The 17,915-nt window shown below is 43.0% G+C and overlaps 2 protein-coding genes across 7 annotated transcripts in view; one reads left to right on the top strand and one right to left on the bottom strand.

Moving 5' to 3' along the window:
- Positions 1-15,524, top strand: part of Ints14 (integrator complex subunit 14) — a 30,061-nt gene extending 14,537 nt beyond the window's left edge. For all 6 annotated transcript variants that reach the window (XM_075965500.1, XM_075965503.1, XM_075965501.1 and 3 more), the window contains 6 exons: positions 500-592; positions 2,910-3,054; positions 4,882-5,015; positions 10,765-10,883; positions 13,559-13,624; positions 14,687-15,524. In XM_075965500.1, the coding sequence (XP_075821615.1) occupies positions 500-592; positions 2,910-3,054; positions 4,882-5,015; positions 10,765-10,883; positions 13,559-13,624; positions 14,687-14,938 (809 nt within the window). In that variant the 3' untranslated portion in view covers positions 14,939-15,524. The remainder of the gene's footprint in view (positions 1-499; positions 593-2,909; positions 3,055-4,881; positions 5,016-10,764; positions 10,884-13,558; positions 13,625-14,686) is intronic.
- A 292-nt stretch (positions 15,525-15,816) lies between these two features.
- The window catches only part of Hacd3 (3-hydroxyacyl-CoA dehydratase 3), a 38,310-nt gene continuing 36,211 nt past the window's right edge, over positions 15,817-17,915 (bottom strand). The window contains exon 11 of the mRNA XM_075965505.1: positions 15,817-17,309. Within this exon, the coding sequence (XP_075821620.1) occupies positions 17,233-17,309 (77 nt within the window). The 3' untranslated portion in view covers positions 15,817-17,232. The remainder of the gene's footprint in view (positions 17,310-17,915) is intronic.

The raw sequence follows: 17,915 nt of genomic DNA, 5'->3' as shown, positions 1-17,915 counted from the left end.
GGCTCCTCTTGTCTACCTCCCTCAATCCTGAGTTACAGGAGCATCTTTTATGTCCTGGTTTTTTGGTTTTGTATATATGGAAGTGCTGGGGATCCTAACTGAAATCTTTGTGCTCAAGCGCTCTTAACTGTGAGACCTGTCTCCCCCACCCCAAAGAAGTGTTCTTAAAGTGATGGCTTTACTTTCCAGGCTGAGTAAGAGTGTTCGTCGGTACTTAATTGTCCACCCCCTTCTCACTGCTCTTGATTATGCAGAGGAATTTGACCTTTAAACTTTTGCATTGGTTAATGCCCTAGACTCATAAAAATAAAGTTTACCTAGTTTTATTTTAAAACTTGAATTCATTAAATAAAATTCATTATTGTTTGATCTACTTAAATGGAAATTATTCATGATTCTGAGTAAAGTTTAACAATTTTCCCAGGTCTCGTATTTGAAATCTTTGCTGACAATGTAGTTTCCTAGTGTGAATAATTCTGTGTTTGCTCCGCCCTTACAGACTTGGAAATAGTGGGCTTTATTGACATAGCTGATATTTCCAGCCCCCCAGTTTTGTCCAGGCATTTGGTCTTGCCCATAGCACTTAACAAAGGTGAGTTCTTGTCTCGTACCTTTTGTTCACACGAAACATCGTGTTCTCTAAAGTCAGTTCTTCAGTTTTAGATGGTAAGCTGGCCCACTGTACGGAAATTAAAGGAAAAGAAATAAATTGGATTTTAGAAATTGAGTATTGCCTCAGATCCCAGACTAGATAAGGTGCTGCCTTCCACTGTGGGAACTCCTGGTGTTACAGTGTGCAGTGGGTTGTGCACTCATAGAGAGGTGACAGCGCTAGGGTCCCCATCCACAGCTTTCCTAATAGGAACTGAGAGAGAAGGGGAAAGGACAGACCTGCTTTGCTCTATTGCTGCCAAGCATGTCGGAAACAAGATATAAAATGTTATTGAATGCTTGTGACCCCCATTGTGAGGCTTCATTGCAGATCATGCCTCTCTAATAACTATAAAGTCATGTCCCCAAATTCAGCATCCCTCTAAAATATGCCGAACTCTAGCTTTTGGAAATGCTCATTTTCTGTGTTCGACACTGACCACTTTTACCAGCTCTCTTCAAGAAGCATATGTAGTGAGTCATACTTCACCTACTGCGTCATATGTTCTGTGACTGCCTCATTGTCTCAGCCACATTCACAGCAAGCATCATTTGATGTTCTTTTGTTTGTTTTATGAGCTAAGGTCTCACTCTGTACCTTAGGCTGACCTCAAACTCAGAACACCGTGTCTGCCTGAGCCTCCTGAGTGCTGGCATACAGGCATGAGCCCCCATGCCCAGTTCACAAGCAGAATCTTAATACTCACCCATAGCAGCTTATTGGAACTGTTGTGTTTATGAACTTATGTTCTCAGAGAACGTCCAGATTGCCCTAGTGGTCAGGTGTGCCTATATAATTACTAGACAAAAAATAAGCACAGTATTGGGAGCAGGGAACAAACAAGGACAAATAAGGGAAGGCAGAACAGGGCAGTATTTTTAGGAGCATTAAATACCAATCTCTACTGGAAGATTCCGCCTATTGCAGTGAAGGCCAAACAAGAGAGCAGACGGCTGTTCCTAGAGGAACATTAACTATAGGAAGACTCACCTACAGCAGCATGGGAGAGAACCTGGAGTCGGGAAGTTCAGGGAAGAAGTTCATACAGGAACCATTGCGTACTTAACTTGTGTCTGTTGTGTAAGGACTGTCAGCATAGGCCGCACTTAACACTTCTTTGTCGATTGTTTAGTTGATGCCGCAAGCCTCCTGATGGCATCTCACTGAATTCCCACAGGAATGGCACAAAACCGTTCTATACAGTCCCTGGACTGTCACTCACAAACCATAGGTGTCCTCCATTTAAAGTGTGTATAATCGGGGTGAAGAAATGAACTCAGTAGTAAAGCATGTGTCAATCACATCTAAAGCCCTAAATTTGATACCCAGCACCCAAAAAAAGAAAAGTTTGTTTGTTTTTTTAAATGGGCTGGGAAGTAGTGTAGTTGTTAAAGAACTTGCCTTACAGACACAAAGACCTGAGTTCGGTCACCAATGTAAGCTGAGTGGGTACAAACTTGTAGACCAGCTATTCTGGGGTAGGTCAGTCTCAATAAACAAACAAATGTTTTGAAGAGAAAAATCCAGATAGGATGACAAAAGCTTGTAATCCCAAGGTTACGGAGGCAAGAGACAGGAGGAACTCTGAAACTCATTGGCCAGCCTTTGTAGCCTCGTTGGTGAGCTCCAAGCGAGTTAAAAACCTGCTCAGAGTGGATGAATTTCTGAAAATAACACTTGAGTTTGTCCTCTGGCCTCCACACATATGTGCACATATGCACATGCATCTGCATACATGGGCGTGTACATGTGTATTTTTTTAAAAGAGAAAACTATAATTAAGTGGTATCTTGTTTGTTTTTCAAGACAGAGTTTCTCTATGTGACAACCCTGACTGTCCTTTTTAAATCAAGCTGGCTCCAAATTTACCGAGATTTGCCTGTCTGCCTCCCAAGTGCTGGGATTAGAGGTGTGCACCACCACACCCAGCCCACGTGGTGTCTTTTCAAAGTATATTTACAGCATTTGTATAGTCATCATCGCCTTCTATTTCTGAACCTTCTTATCATCCACCAAGGAGACCATATTAACCATGGGTCTTAATATTCCTTTTCTCTGTAGGTTGCGTGTTCTGTATGTTTCATATACATAGGATTAATACATTATTTGAAAAGTCTTTATATGATTATTTACAAAAAAATTGTGGTTTTCCAACTTGTTGTAATATTTCTTTACAGCTCCATGTATTTTTCCCTTTGAGGCAAGAAACAGTCAAGAGTTTAGTTTTATAGCTAACTCTTGCTCATCTGTCTTACAGAAGGTGATGAAGTGGGTACTGGCATCACTGATGACAATGAAGATGAAAATTCAGCCAATCAGATCGCTGGCAAAATACCCAACTTCTGTGTGTTGCTCCATGGTAGCCTGAAAGTGGAAGGAATGGTGGCGATTGTACAGCTAGGGTAGGAGGATTTCACTTGTATTTGGTTGACACAAAGGGAACGATAAGGTGAAATGTTTCACAGATGCTGATGAAAGAAATGGAAGATCTTGGTCACCTTTTTCTCTCCCTGCCCAGTTCCCTTTCCCTGTCCTTTCCTACCTCCATTATTTTATGCTTCTTTATCATCCTCAAAAGTGTGAAACTACCTTTGTAATTACATTGACCTTATGATCTATGCTTTCTCTATGTTCCTCTTAAATTTTTTGTTCGTATATTTACTGTATTTTTTGAGAGAGGATTTTGCTGTATGACCCAAGCTAGTCTCACACCCATGATCTACCTGCCTCAGTCTCCAATGTGCTGGGATTGCAGCTATACCAATCATACTTGGCAAGTTTTGCTCTTTTTAAATCCTGTTTGGCTTGTCTGGGTTTTGGTTATAGAACCCTGTGACTTGCTTTAATACCTTAGCACTCAGGTTCCTCATCTATAAAATGGGAAAATAAAACTAAGTGGGGAGAAAGATGCTACTAACATTGAGCATTTGTCATGTCCAGGCATTCTCCTGAGTATGTCATGTATGTTAGTTAACATCATCTCAGCACTGCACGGGGTGAGAACACTGAAGCTTAGAGAGACAGAGGAAATCACCCAAGGTCACAAAGTAGAAAACTGAAGAGCCAGAGTTCTTAACCTACATGCTTCATACAGAACTCATGTGACCACCTTGTTGACTTCCTGCCCTGTGAGGAAAGAACTAGGTTTCATCCCACCTGCAGTCATGAAATCTGCATAGCCTTCTGCTGCCCTTCCTGTGTCACCTGGTGTTGGAAAAGAGGGGGTAGCCCTTTGGCCATGATTGACAGATACAGAAGATCAAAGGCTTAAGATTAACTCTGCTTAAGTGAAAATTCCAAAAGGAATAGTTATTTTCTTTCTTAGATTTATTTTTAATTGTGTGTGTGTTGTGTGTGTGTGTGTGTGTGTGTGTGTGTGTGTGTGTGTGTAGGCAAGTGCAGGTGCATGGAGGTCAGAAACTGGAACTGGAGTTACAGGGGGTCATGAGCTGCCAAATATGGGTGCTCAGAACCAAACCCTGGTCCTCTGCAAGTTCAACAAGTGCCTTTAATAGTTACCTGATCTATTTCTTGGCACCCAAGCTACTGTTGGCTTATGATATGAGAATCACCTAAGGTCCTTTCGGAAGCTGGGGCCTAGAATATTTTCTGACTGTTGGAAGACCTTGCCTGCAGTGTCACTGCTGTGACTTCAGGAGGCCTCAGCTCTTACTGCTCTGTGCTTGGACTGCTGCTTCCTGTGCTTTGCGAGGTTTTTTTTTCTTTTAAACTGCTTTCACTGTACACACAATTTTGTCTAACTAATATGGGTTTCAGAGAATTGGAAATACTATGTGCATTTTGGGGGTTTAAGATTTGGCTTTGGGCTGGGCGGTGGTGGCACACGTCTTTAATCCCAGCACTTGGGAGGCAGAAGCAGGTGGATTTCTGTGAGTTCAAGGGCAGCCTGGGCTACAAGAGCTAGTTCCAGGACAGGCTCCAAAGCCACAGAGAAACTCTGTCTCAAAAAAAAAGAAGAAAAGAAAAAAAAACCAACAATAACAAAAAGCAGAACCTAGACTTCTTTTTTTTTTTTTTTTTTTTTGGTTTTTCGAGACAGGGTTTCTCTGTGGCTTTGGAGCCTGTCCTGGAACTAGCTCTGTAGACCAGGCTGGTCTCGAACTCACAGAGATCCTCCTGCCTCTGCCTCCCAAGTGCTGGGAACCTAGACTTCTTAACCTGACAATCCTAGGTTTGATGGTCTGCTCTTCCATCTTCTCTCCATCTAGTCCTGAATGGCATGGGATGCTCTACTCGCAAGCTGATAGCAAGAAGAAGTCAAACCTCATGATGTCTCTCTTTGAGCCTGGCCCAGAACCTCTCCCATGGCTGGGGAAAATGGCACAGTTGGGTCCCATTTCAGGTATAACCCAGACCAGATTCTACTTACTTGACTTGGTTGTCTCTATGGTGTTCTGAATGTCTTTGGGTGTTGTTGGAACATGCCTGACCTCTCTGATGCTGGGTGCATACATAGAGGACCTCAGAGTGTTTGAGGCTTGCATCTAACTTTCTCAGCTCAAGGAAAACAAACGTTTATATTGACTAAGTATCTTTGTTTATATTTATATTGACTATTATATATATATTGGCAGTAGTGTTGTTGGCTGCTCTGAGTGGAAAACTCCATGTTTTTCTTTTGTACTGTCAGTCATTCTTAGGCCACGGAGTCCTCTTCCTTCTGGAAATGCTTTTCTCTTGACTTGAGAGGTGTTGCTACTGATCTTTGTCTGGCTTTCTTATTTCTTGTCTCCTTGTCTTCCTGTTGCCTCCATTTCCAAAATGTTCTTTGCTTTCTCCTGTTGTTTGTGCTCTTTCTGGGTTCTTTCTTCAGCTACAGTGGGTTCAGACTCCCAGATCTTCTCCTTGAGTCTCAGCTGGTGTCCCTCACGTCCATGTGTCGTGTTTCCAGTTTTCAGCTGCACTGTCAGCATCAAGCTCAGCATATGCAGAGACCACTGTCTCCTCCTCCTCACTACTTACACTGTTCCTCCTTCTCACTTTGTTGTTCTTACCCTTGACCCTGTTGATTCCATTTCTAGTTCAGAAACATCTATCCGTTCTGTGCCAGGTAGCTAAAAGGTAGCTGGAGTTCAGAGAGCATGTCAGGTCAACCAGGACAGGGTGATTAGATCAGCTGTCTGTGACTCAGGAGATCTTCACAGGGCAGAAGCATACTGGCTGAGTTTTGAAAAGTTTGCTGAACTGATGAAGAAAGGGCTGTTGAATACCTGTTGGAAGGGAAGAAGCTGTAGCACTCTGAGCACATCGGGAGGGGCAGAAGGTAGGTTAGAGATTGGCTATGGTTAGAGCGAATTAGGCCTGCTCTGAAATGACTGTTCTGCAGATAATGGGCAGCACAGCTGAGCAGGATGATCAGCTCCTTCTGGTATTAGGACAGCACTCAGGATAGCAGTTAGGGAATGTGTGCGGATGCTGGTGTCCCTAATACAGGTAAGAGATACAAATAAAATTTGCACTCCAGGGCTGGTGCTGGTAGAATACTTGTCTGGCAATGCATGAAGCTCTGGGTTCAATCCTCAGTACCTCCTATATCTGGGTGTGGCAATAAGGCCACACCTCCTAAGCCTTCCCAAACAGTTCCACTAACTGGGAACCTAGCATTCAAATATATGAGCCTTTGGGGCCATTCTCACTGAAACCACCACAACAGTCTATGAATTGAAAGTGAACAGGAGAATAGCTTTGGGGTAAACATTTATTCATCATATTTGAGCCTAAGAAACACCCGTGGAAGTGCCTAGAGGCAATCCCTGCAGGAGTCAAGTAAGGAAAGCAGCAGTTACAGGCAGAACCCTTAATTACAGCAGATCACTCTGGGCCACAGGGTGAGAGTGAGTGGGGTTACTTAAGGGGTAGCTCACAAATTTGAGGGTTTATTTTTTTTTGTTTGTTTTTTGGGTGTTTTTTTTTGTTTGTTTGTTTGTTTTTTAGATTTTTCGAAGCAGGGTTTCTCTGTAGTTTTTGGTGCCTGTCCTGGAACTAGCTCTTGTATACCAGGCTGGCCTCGAACTCACAGAGATCCGCCTGCCTCTGCCTCCCAAGTGCTGGGATTAAAGGCGTGCGCCACCACTGCCCAGCTAAGATTTATTTATTATGTATACAACATTCCTTCCATGTATGCCTGCACACCAGAAGAGGGTACCAGATCTCATTATAGATGGCCATGTGCCACCATGTGGTTGCTGAGAATTGAACTCAGGACCTCTGGAAGAGCAGTCAGTGCTCTTAACCACTAAGCCATCTCTCCAGCCCCTTTGAGTTTTTATGTATGAAAATAAACTTTAGAAATTCTATTTACATTCAGGCAGTAAGCACCAAACTGACTGTTGTTTTCCTGTTTTTGTATTGGTATGGTTTTTCTCCTCTTCAGTGGGACTAAGAAACCTAGCATCTATTGAACTTGAGTTTGTCAAGCACTGTACTAGTGGTGTACAGGACTGTCCTCCCATCAAACTGCTTTCTTCATAGGTTCAGCTGTGTCCACTTGTAAAAGATCATCCCAGCTGGGTTTGATGACTGGTAGGGGCAGGAAGGCCACGGGACTCTCATCTAGTACCTGCACCCCCATGCACACACACACACCATGTTTATGCAATTCTGCCCTAATTGCATGTGACCTCCTGGGACAGGCTAGAGTATATAAGCAGGAAAGGACTAAAGGAGGGGGAGCCATTAGTGCAGCTGTGAGAAAGCCAACATGCATGCTGCTAAAGACACTGTCTGGCCTTTTGGGGCAGGGGAACACCTACATTCCTGTAAGTAACCTTTCCCCTATGCTCTGTAAGTAAGATCAGTAAACTTATTAGTTACCCAGGGTGAATTTAGGTGGAATTGTGCCTTGGTTTGTTTTGTGGAGCTTCAGGACAGGAAGAGGCATTGTTTACAGCTCCCCAGAAAAAAAGACTTTTAGCAACAGCAAGAAACTGCAGAATTGACCATTTTGTTTAATTTCAGATTGGGATTGGCATGGTTAGAAATGGCAGTAAGAACGCCTGTGCTGAGGGCTGCTGAGGCAGTGTCTGGGGTAGAGGACCAGACAAGCAGCGGAAGACAGGTTTTAGAGGATGCCTTCCATGCTGACGACAGCTGGAGTTCCTCTGCTGTGGCCCTGGGGACTTAAGGCAAACCTTGTTCGTCTCCATGGATCAGGAAGAGTTGAAGCTGGTAAAGCTGGCCTGTAACCCTCAAGTCTCTTTCCCATAAAGCCCAATCTTGCTTGGTTTCATCCTGTCCAAAAGGTTCCCAGATGACATTTCTCATTCAAACCTCAACAGAAAATATGTATAAAGTGTGTGATACACAGTGGGCATATAATTGCAAGTGCTGTTTTTATTGTTTTTCAAAGCAGAACATACAAATACATTGCTTATATCAATCCTTCCTAGTTCTGCCCCAGAGACAGTCATTTGTTTCTTTTGGTATTTTTACCTACCTTCCTAAGCAACACAAGTACATAGCTAAGTTTTAATTTATTTTGCACTTTTCGATGGGGCAGGTATGTATGTTGCTGGGACATGCATGACTTTTGAAGGATGTCTTTTTAGCTCTCTTCTGTTTAATGACTGTCTGAGGAAAGGGTGTGAGTGACATGTCAGTTTTGAAATCTTGCACATTTGGAAACATCTCATTTCTTTTACACTTGGTTGGCAGTTTGGCCTGCTGGTGCCTTTGTACCTCTGGTATTCTGAGTTTTCAGAGGAGAGCTGTAGCTATTGCTTTCTACATTCATCTGCCTGAACCCGTGCTAAGCACGTGAGTTCTCTGGCTTTCCTCCCTCTCTACTCTTCTTCTGGAGCAGTGTTGTATGTACCTCTTTCATTTTCCCATTTGTTTTGTTTTGTTGTGGTTTGTTTTGTTCTCTATCTTCAACTTTACCATGCACCTATGTGGTTTTTTTGTTGTTGTTGTTTTTATTTCTATTATCATGTCTTCTCAGATTTTCTTGTTCTCTTTCATAAGTGCAGTATTTCCTGTTAATGCAAGTTTCTGCAAATGAAAGTACCATATATAAGTTCCAAACAAAGTTCAGAGGCTGTGGCTAGATGTTGGCATATTTGGTACTGACCTTGAATGCTATAGAATAACTGGATGCAAAGAAATCACTGTCAGAAAAACTTGAGTCAGACACGGGTGAGTAGATTAGCATCTGTTCCTGGAATATAGACAGGTTAAATGGAGTAGGTAGGGAACAGCAATATTGAATGATGGGAAACCAGTATACTGAATCACTATGAAACCTTGGGTATGCCCACCATTTTGAGCCTTACTTGTTTTTAATAGCTATTGCTATTGCTTTTCTGGGTGACTCTGTGGAGAGATACCGAATTGGAATTTAATAATAATTCTTTTGTTTTAAATAATTATTCTTTGTATTCCTTAAAGCCAAAAATAAATATCTTCTCTAGGCACAATTCCTAGCACAGTATGTGTTATATACAGAGATCTTGCTGTAGGTGATGAATAAATGAATGAATGGGGGCAGGAGAGCATTCTGTGCAAGGCGGGCAAAGATTATGAATGGGAACAAGGAAGTCGGAAATAAGGATGTTGTATGGGACAGGACTAGAGAGACCTTGGCCTGGCTTAAAGGGGTTTCTATATTGGTAAGTACTAATGGAAATACATCTAAAAAGTTGGAGCAGTGCTTCTAGTGGAGAAAGAGGGTTGTGTGCTGATAGAGGTACTCTAGTCCAGTATTAAGGTGTTGCTTAGTTGACTGGTCGGTTGTGAGGTTGAGTCCACTCAACCCAGACTGGTTTCAGTTCACAGCAGCCATTTTGTCTCCTGAGTGCTGTTGTTAGCAGGGATTTGATTAATGACCAAATCAGGAATAAAGAATTTGGGCCTCACAGTGGGAGCAAAGGCTGTCTCTTGACTCTTTTGCCTGCGTTTAGGATCCTTTTCTCCTACTTGGTTCCTCATTTAATATGTGAGGAGGTGCCTAGTCTTACCGCAATGTGATATGCCATGTTGATTGGTATCCCCAGGAGGCCTGCCCTTTTATGAAGGGAAACAGGAGAAATGGATCCAGGAAGATGGGGGAGATGGGACTGGGAGAAGAGAAGGGAGGGAGGGGAAACTGGTTAGGATATAATATATGAGAATTAAAAACAAACAAAATTTGTGGCTCACCTAGGCATGGCGACCCACACTTTTAATTCTAGCACTGGGGCGGGGGTGGGGTGGGAGGAACAGGGGTGGAGACAGGCAGATATCTGAATTTGAGGCCAGCCTGGCCTCAAATATATTTGAGCAAATTCCAGAACAGCCAGGGCTACACAGAGAAACCTTGTGTGTGTTTTGGGGCGGGGGGGATTGGGCTCAGTGTGACAAATTGGTCTAATTCCAATTTTCAACATGAGTATTTGGGCAAAGGACTTCAGCTTCCAGAACTGGTAGGAAAGATCTCCTGCTCTGTCCAGCCCAAACCATGGTAACAAAAGGCAAAGGAAGCCTCTAGGTGTGTGTTCTGTAAATGTGTAGTGGTTTGTTGACTCAGGAAGCATTGATCTGCATACTACAAAACTGCAATGGCTTTAAAGAATTTGACTGTCAGAATTTCTCTGTGTATGTTAGTGTTTGGAAACAAGGTCTCACACTACAACTCCGGCTTTATCTGCCTCGACTATATATTGTGTCGCTCCATAGCCACTAACCACATAGACATCTAAATTTAAAATTAAGGAGCATATAAAATTGAGGTCTAGGTCAAGTGTTCAGTGAGTGACTGGTGGCTGTGATGTTAGCACAGGTTTAGATGTTTCTCGAACCATGGGAAGTTTGAGTGAAGTGTTCTGGGCTAAACTCTAGGATTCTGTGTGCTTATTTTGCCCCTTTGGCCTTTATGTATAAAGCTATTATGAAGCTGATTTCTTTAAGGACATTAAGCTGGTTTTCATTTAGCTAGGTCTCCTCTGATTGTTAGCTCTCCTATTCAGTGACCTGCCTATTGAGAACAGGTTCTCCAGCCTGTCTGGAGTTAATGCAATGTCTTGAATAATGATGGGTGGTTCAAAAAGCTAATTGCCTAATTGGAACTGTAATTGTGTTCTCCAGGTGTCATTTTCAAAATTGTCTTTTTCTTTAAGATGCTAAAGAAAACCCTTATGGGGAGGACGACAACAAGAGTCCATTCCCCCTGCAGCCCAAAAACAAACGCAGTTATGCCCAGAACGTGACTGTCTGGATCAAACCCAGCGGCCTGCAGGTAATGACAGTGTTCACACTGCTTTCTGCTGGGGGCAGTGAAAGCATTTGATTTTTCTCTCCTTTGATGCTATGTAATTCATTTACTTCTAATGCCTGTCCTTATTTCCCAAAAGGATATGAGATGGCCTACAGTGAGACACATAAATAACAAAATCATTTCTTACAAAGTTTAGAGCAATAACAAAAATTGTAATTGTATTTGAGAACTTTGGTTCTGGGCTTCCTGCTATCATGGTCAAAAACAACAAATGCCTTGTATAGTTTTTCCTGTCTATTAACAGGACGCATGGAACCATTTCCAGAGAAGTGTTCCCAGCATTGGATATTTATTTTGTATTTTTGAGGCAGTCTCATACAGTCCAGGCTGGCCTTGGATGCCTCATCCTCCTGCATCCACTTCCTAAGTGCCTGGGATTACAGACATAGCTATCACACCTAGTTTCCCAGCACTGGATTTTTAGAAATATTTCTTGGGAATTTTGCACATCAGTACAGTGTATTTTGATCACATCCACCCCTTTACCTTCCAACTTCTCCCAGGTCCTCCCCAACATACCCTCTTCCTAAATTCATTTTTTTAATTTTTTAAAAAATAACCTAGCAAATCCAATTAGTGCTGCCCACGTCACACATGGGTGTAGAGCCATGCACCAAAGCATGAGTAACCTACCAGGAGCCATGTCCCTTAGGAAAACTGAGTCTCCCTCACCAAATGATGATCAGTTGCTATAGATCTTTGCTTAGGGGTGGGGACTCATGGGCCAACACTGGACTTGAGTTTAAAAGTCTTGACGTGCTAAGCTGTAGGGTAAGACGGGGTCTTACTCCACTGTAGCCTTAGCTGTCCTGAACTGGCTATGTAGACCAGGCTGGCCTCAAACTCATAAAGATCCCCCGCCTCTGCCTCCTGAGTGCTGTGATTAAAGGCCTTCACTACCACACCTGGCCGTTATGTTTGTTTGTTTTTAATGAAGCAGAGTTAAGGTTTAATAATTTTAGTATAGGCCTGAGGGTTACAAGAACAGGGTGTGCATAGAGGAAAGACAGGCCTAAGAGCATATTGTTAGTGTGGACTTCTCTAAAGAGTTACAAAATGTCAGACAGACCCAAGTGTGGGGAGAGCTTCTTAAGGGTAAGTTCCACACAGTGTTCAAAAGGGCCTAAATCTTCTGGTTATTTCTTCTATCCCTACAGTAAAATCCAAGCCAGAGTGTGTGTGTTCAGTTTATAAACAGAAAAGGTTTGTTTGGGCTCATGGGTTTGGGAGTCTCCAGAGCTTTGGCCCTGTGATATCATCATGGCAGAAACTGATAGAGGAGCAAACTTGCTTATCTTGTAGCCAAGAGGCAGAACAGACTAGAGAAAAGCCAGGGTTCCTCTGTCCCCTTAATGGTGCTGCCCTCCTAGGGGCTCCAGCCACGTAACATTATAATTCGCAAATCAGTTCCGTAAGGAGTTAGAATTGTTACCTAAGCATGGCGCATTCAGTCAAGGCACTTGAGGACCATTCTCCTTCCACTGACACAGCCACTTGTTTCTATTGTAACAGCCACTTGGAAAACTCCCTTTTCCTTTGGGCACCTTAGCCAGGCAGTGGTGGCACACACCTTTAATCTCAGCACTTGGGAGGCAGAGGCAGGCGGATCTCTGTGAGTTCAAAGCCAGCCTGGTCCACAAGAGCTAGTTCCAGGATAGGCTCCAGAGCTACATAGAAAAACCCTGTCTTGAAAAAAGAAAAAAAAAAAGGTTTCTCTAAGCTCAGTGCACTGAGAAGAGGCATTCCAGCTGAGGAAGTGCTTCTGTTGACTGCATTGGCTCCTTGAGACCTTTTCCTAGAGGCTAAAGCAATCCTGCCTTGACTAAGGGGGCTGTAGCCTCGTCTCTGTTCCTTCCTTGTCTGTCCCTGACCCCAGTACTTCCTGGCCAGGAGGCTCAGAGCTACTTTGACTGAATCACTATTTTAGTCCTGGATTCTTGTTTGTTTTCTTATTTTAGTAACGTACACATTAAATTTACCGTTTCATCCATTTAAAGATGTACAGGTTCAGCAGTGTATACTGTTAGGTGGTCATTGGCACCACCTAGTTCCAGACAGGAAACTCCTGTGCGCTTAACCATTGAACCATGTCTCCAGCCCCATTTTGAGCTGATCTTTTTTTGTAATGTCCTGTGAACTGAAGGTTCAACTTTTTTTTTTTTTGCACTTATTCAGTTTTCAGCAACAGTTATTCTTTCCCCATCAATGTTCTGTCCATAGATTTGTAGGTGCACTGGGTCTATTTCTATGAGACGATTAATTTAATACCATCAAGCCTTTTAAAGGAGGAAGGTGTTTTTGCCATTGTTGAGCAGAATACTAATATCACCTTAGAAGGACTCTTCATGTTGACAGTCTGTTCTTATAAGTTACTGGATTGATTTTCTTTTTTTTTTAAGATTTATTTATTTATTGTATATATAGTATTCTGTCTACATGCATACCTACAGGCCATAAGAAGGCACCAGATCTCATTACAGATGGTTGTGAGCCACCATGTGGTTGCTGGGAATTGAACTCAGGACCTTTAGATGAGCAGGCAGTGTGCTCTTAACCACTGAGCCATCTCTCTAGCCCCCCTTTTTTTTCTTTAAAGCCACAGAATTCTAACATTGAATTATTTTTATGCCTCATAGACAGATGTACAGAAGATCTTAAGAAATGCAAGGAAGCTTCCTGAAAAAACACAAACATTCTATAAGGTGAGACTGTCAAAACTGTAGTAGAAAAATCATGGTAGTTAGAGTGTGGGGGTAGAATTATGAGTGTGCACCATGTGATTACGGTGAGGTACTCCTGTAGCCTCAGGTGAGCAGCTCTCAGATATCACACCTACCTTGTCTGAGTATCATCTTACTGCCTTTAAACCTAGTTACTAACCATCTGGGGACATTGGACAAAATACAGTTTTAATCAAGTTCAATAGGAAAGCTTTCAGCCAGCCAGACCTCCCAAAGCTGTGATCCATCCAGGCTCTTGTCCTCTGCACAGCTTCTGCAGTCTGTATGTCCTACTTGTGTCCAGTACAAGGAAGACTTGGTATTGAGGTGATCATTCATCTTCCCTAATACAGTATAACCAGCACCATGTCTGAGAAACTGAAAGGGCCCCTGCGACTGGCTGCTTCGTGTCTTCAAGTAGATGAGGATGGGGTCTCCTTCCTGGGAAAACAAGGCCTGAGACCAGAGTGGCTCCTCAGCTTGCCCACAACTCGCCCTAGTGGCTAATGGGGTGCTTTGTGTTTTTCTGGTCTGTCCCCAAATGTGTTCACTGTCACTCACACTCCAAGTCTGTATTAGAGAGGCACCAGGCTACAAGGCCAAGACTTGGAGCAAGCCTTTCCCATGCCTCATTAGGAGACAGAAACTAGTTAGCGTGGATGCTATGTGAAAGGCGCTTCCTGGGTTTGGCGTAAGTGCACATTAATGGTGATCAGCTGGCTGACCAACTACTGCTGAGCACACTGCAGACACCACTTGCCAGTTACGCCTCACACTGCTGTCCCTGGTTCTTATTTAAAGAAATGCTTCCTGCCGGGCGATGGTGGCGCACGCCTTTAATCCCAGCACTTGGGAGGCAGAGGCAGGCGGATCTCTGTGAGTTCGAGACCAGCCTGGTCTACAGAGCTAGTTCCAGGACAGGCTCCAAAGCCACAGAGAAACCCTGTCTCGAAAAAACCAAAAAAAAAAAAAAAAAAGAAATGCTTCCTAAGTTGAGGTCAAAAAGAACTGACTTTAAAGCAGAGTGCTTGGAAATTGTTTCAGGAGCTGAACAGGTTGCGAAAAGCTGCCTTAGCCTTTGGTTTCCTGGACCTGCTCAAAGGAGTGGCTGACATGCTGGAGAGGGAGTGCACCCTGCTGCCTGACACAGCCCACCCAGATGCCGCATTCCAGCTCACCCACGCTGCCCAGCAGCTCAAGCTGGCCAGCACCGGCACCTCTGAGTATGCTGCATATGACCACAACATCACACCCCTGCACACGGACTTCTCAGGGAGCAGCACTGAACGAATGTGATGCTAACCTCTGGAGCTTTCCTTCTCTGTTCATTTTGTCTGAAAATGAGCTCATTCAGCCCCAAATAGCCATCCAAAGACCTCGAGCTGTCTCAGAAGCAGCACTGCCAGTTTGAATGTCTCTACTGCAGTCTGAGAAAGGTCCGAAGGGTGGTTGTCTGGGGCTTTCACACTAGCTCCGTGGGGCTCAGTCCGAAACAGCTTTTGGTTCATGTTGAGCACAACTCCTGAGAAGCTTGGACAGATGAGGACAGAGCTCCACTGCCACCTTCAGGAAGCCTGCCCAGCAAGGGCCTTCCCGCATCCAAAAAACAACTTTTTTTTACAGGTTTACGTCTCAATTCTACTGTGCTTAGAATGAGCAATCCAGACGTCTAAAACTTGTCTAAGTACAAACCTGATGCCACCAAGTTTCAAAATTTTTCTTAGAACTTGTTACGATACAGTGGCAGTGCTCAGGTGCTTCTGGTGTATCTGAGGTACAAATCTTTAGACAGTAACCACATGTGTGTAAAATCACTCCTGTTCATGTTTTTAAATGAAAATTAAATATTTGATTTTCTATAAAATGATTTCATTTAGAAACACATTGTTTTGCTCTGTCTTATCCCTTGAATATAATTCAACTTCCAAAATGTCATATTCCTAAAATCCTGACATTTCTTGGGTTCTATATTAACTTCCTCACTTCTGACAGTGATCAAGATTTGCACCTCAGCCAGGTCCTGGCCAGTGTGGTTCAGAGAACACTGATAGAAGTCGGGCTTCCAAAGGCTGTGTCACCGCTTATGGTTTAGTGTGAAATACTAGGCAATGTTTGCCTAAGCAAAGACTTTACCCATTTGAAAACCATTAGTCTAAATAATCTTTAAACACAAATTATTAGGATTTTGACTGTAAATGTTTTAATAGAAATACACAATCTTTCACTTTCTCAGACAGCAACAAAGGGGATGCTAACAGCAACTAGAACATGGGATTTTGCACAAGGATGCAGCACAGTTGGCTGCAAAGCTGACCTGCCTGGTCAGTCCCACCGCCAGTGGAAGAAACGCCAGAAGCCACTACCAACAAGCACTGACAGAAGCTGCAGACCTGGAAACTGCTCTTCAGTGAGATGAGGTTATCAGACCAGCCAGCTTAATGCTAATCCAGCTTAATGCCTTGGGCTCACTGAGACAACACACTGAGAGTGGCAGGCCTGGGTGCTGCCACCCTTAGCTCATTTCTAGTGTTACCTCATAACTAGGTTTACATGGAATGTGGTAGTGAGACTGACAACATCTTGTACAATGGCCAACCCTAAGGTCTAGGTTTTATTCAGTTCCCCTTTTGGGGGGTTTCCTGCAGGAATCCTGGTGATTTCCCAGCTCAAGTTCCCACTGCGCACAGGTTTTAAAAAATAAAAACAAGACAGGAGTCTGAAGGTCAAAAAGGTAGTCTCACTGATCACTCAGAGAAATACACAAGAAAATGAGCTAGTCCAAAAAAGTTGTAGGCTGACTGTGTGCACAGCCCAGGACAGCTTGTAGGTGTGTCTGGCCTATTTTAGTATTTGCCACAGGCTCCCATTAGAACAGCTGTCTAGCACCCAAATCTCTGTTTCCTTCTGACCCCTGCAGCCATTCATTCACATTTGGAACTTATAATATCAGTGTTTTGCAAGTAATGCTCCCTCTTTCTCCAGTGTTGCAGACAGTTCTGATTTAACTAGGAATGAAATATCATGATGTTCCCAGGTTCTGATGGCTTTCTTTAAATCACTCTGCCTCTTCGATGCCCATGCTGCCAAGTGCTGTAGTAATGAAAGTCTTTAAGCAAAAGACATCAAGTACGAAGTGTTCTCCAGCCCTACTCTGGCTCAAAAATGTTTAATCAATGACCAAATTTACCTGATTTTCAAAAAGTCAGTTTACCCCCTACACAAGTAACCCTTTGGGTATAGTACATATTAGGTCCTGCTTGGGTCACTTCCGATCATTTTCAGTGGGAATGTAGTCCTGTCCTAACTGTAAAGATAGATAGTACCTGTAGGAAAGAGCGGACGGACATGAAGGAAAGGTGTAGGGCAGTCTAACTGTCATTAAATACAGAAGCACGAACCTGTTGTTAGATACCAGAAATCCATGTCATGCAAGTACAATACTAAGATAAAATACAGTAAGTTCAGGAATGTTACTGGGGAAAGGAGATAGCATTACTTAAAAAATAATAACTTTTACATCAGTACAAGAAGGTAAAATGGTAAGAATCATAGATTCAGCTCAAACCGGCACAAAGCTACCAAATTTCTCTTTAGTGGAGCTTTTTCTTTCTTTGTCCATACCGCCGCCTGCGCTGTTTATAAAGGTGACGAAAATTAATATATAACCCTGCAAAAAAGAAAACACTGGTTAGATGTCTTTGCGACTGGAAGTGGAGGTTCTGTGGTTTGTTTCCCACACTTCACAGCACTATGTATTGATAGATACATCTTAAGGTCCCACCAGCGGTACTGCACTGCGCTGTCTCCTCATGCTCTGCCGTGCAGGTTTAGACAAGGATAAGTCCTGTATAGTGGACAACTTAGATTTAACTTTTTATCATACTTTATCTCCTATAATCTGATCATCTGACTGCCTTTCTCATTTTTTGAGGCATTTTAATATTGATACAATCATCAATACAGTTTATACCCTTACATAAATGATTAAGTTCAAAAATTTTTTTGCTTGTTTTTCTCCTTATGCGTTTATTGAAATGCCCAAATGAAAACCTGCGAGGCTATTCAAGAACACATTTAGTAAGCAGCAGTCTAGACAAACAAACAACACAGTAGTGAGGAAACAGGATTTCAGAGTCAAGTTCCAATTCTACTTGGCCAGTAAGTTCTGAAGCTTAGCCTCACTTCAGTTCCCTCATTTGTACAACAGGGATAAAAACACTCCACAGACTTACTGTGAGAAAATGGTGTATAGAAAATTCCTTGACCTACAAAT

The sequence above is a fragment of the Microtus pennsylvanicus genome, chromosome 3 (genome assembly GCF_037038515.1).
Source record: "Microtus pennsylvanicus isolate mMicPen1 chromosome 3, mMicPen1.hap1, whole genome shotgun sequence".
Taxonomy (NCBI): Eukaryota; Metazoa; Chordata; class Mammalia; order Rodentia; family Cricetidae; genus Microtus; species Microtus pennsylvanicus.
Note: the sequence above shows the minus strand (reverse complement) of the source record. Positions and strands in the feature narration are given on the sequence as shown.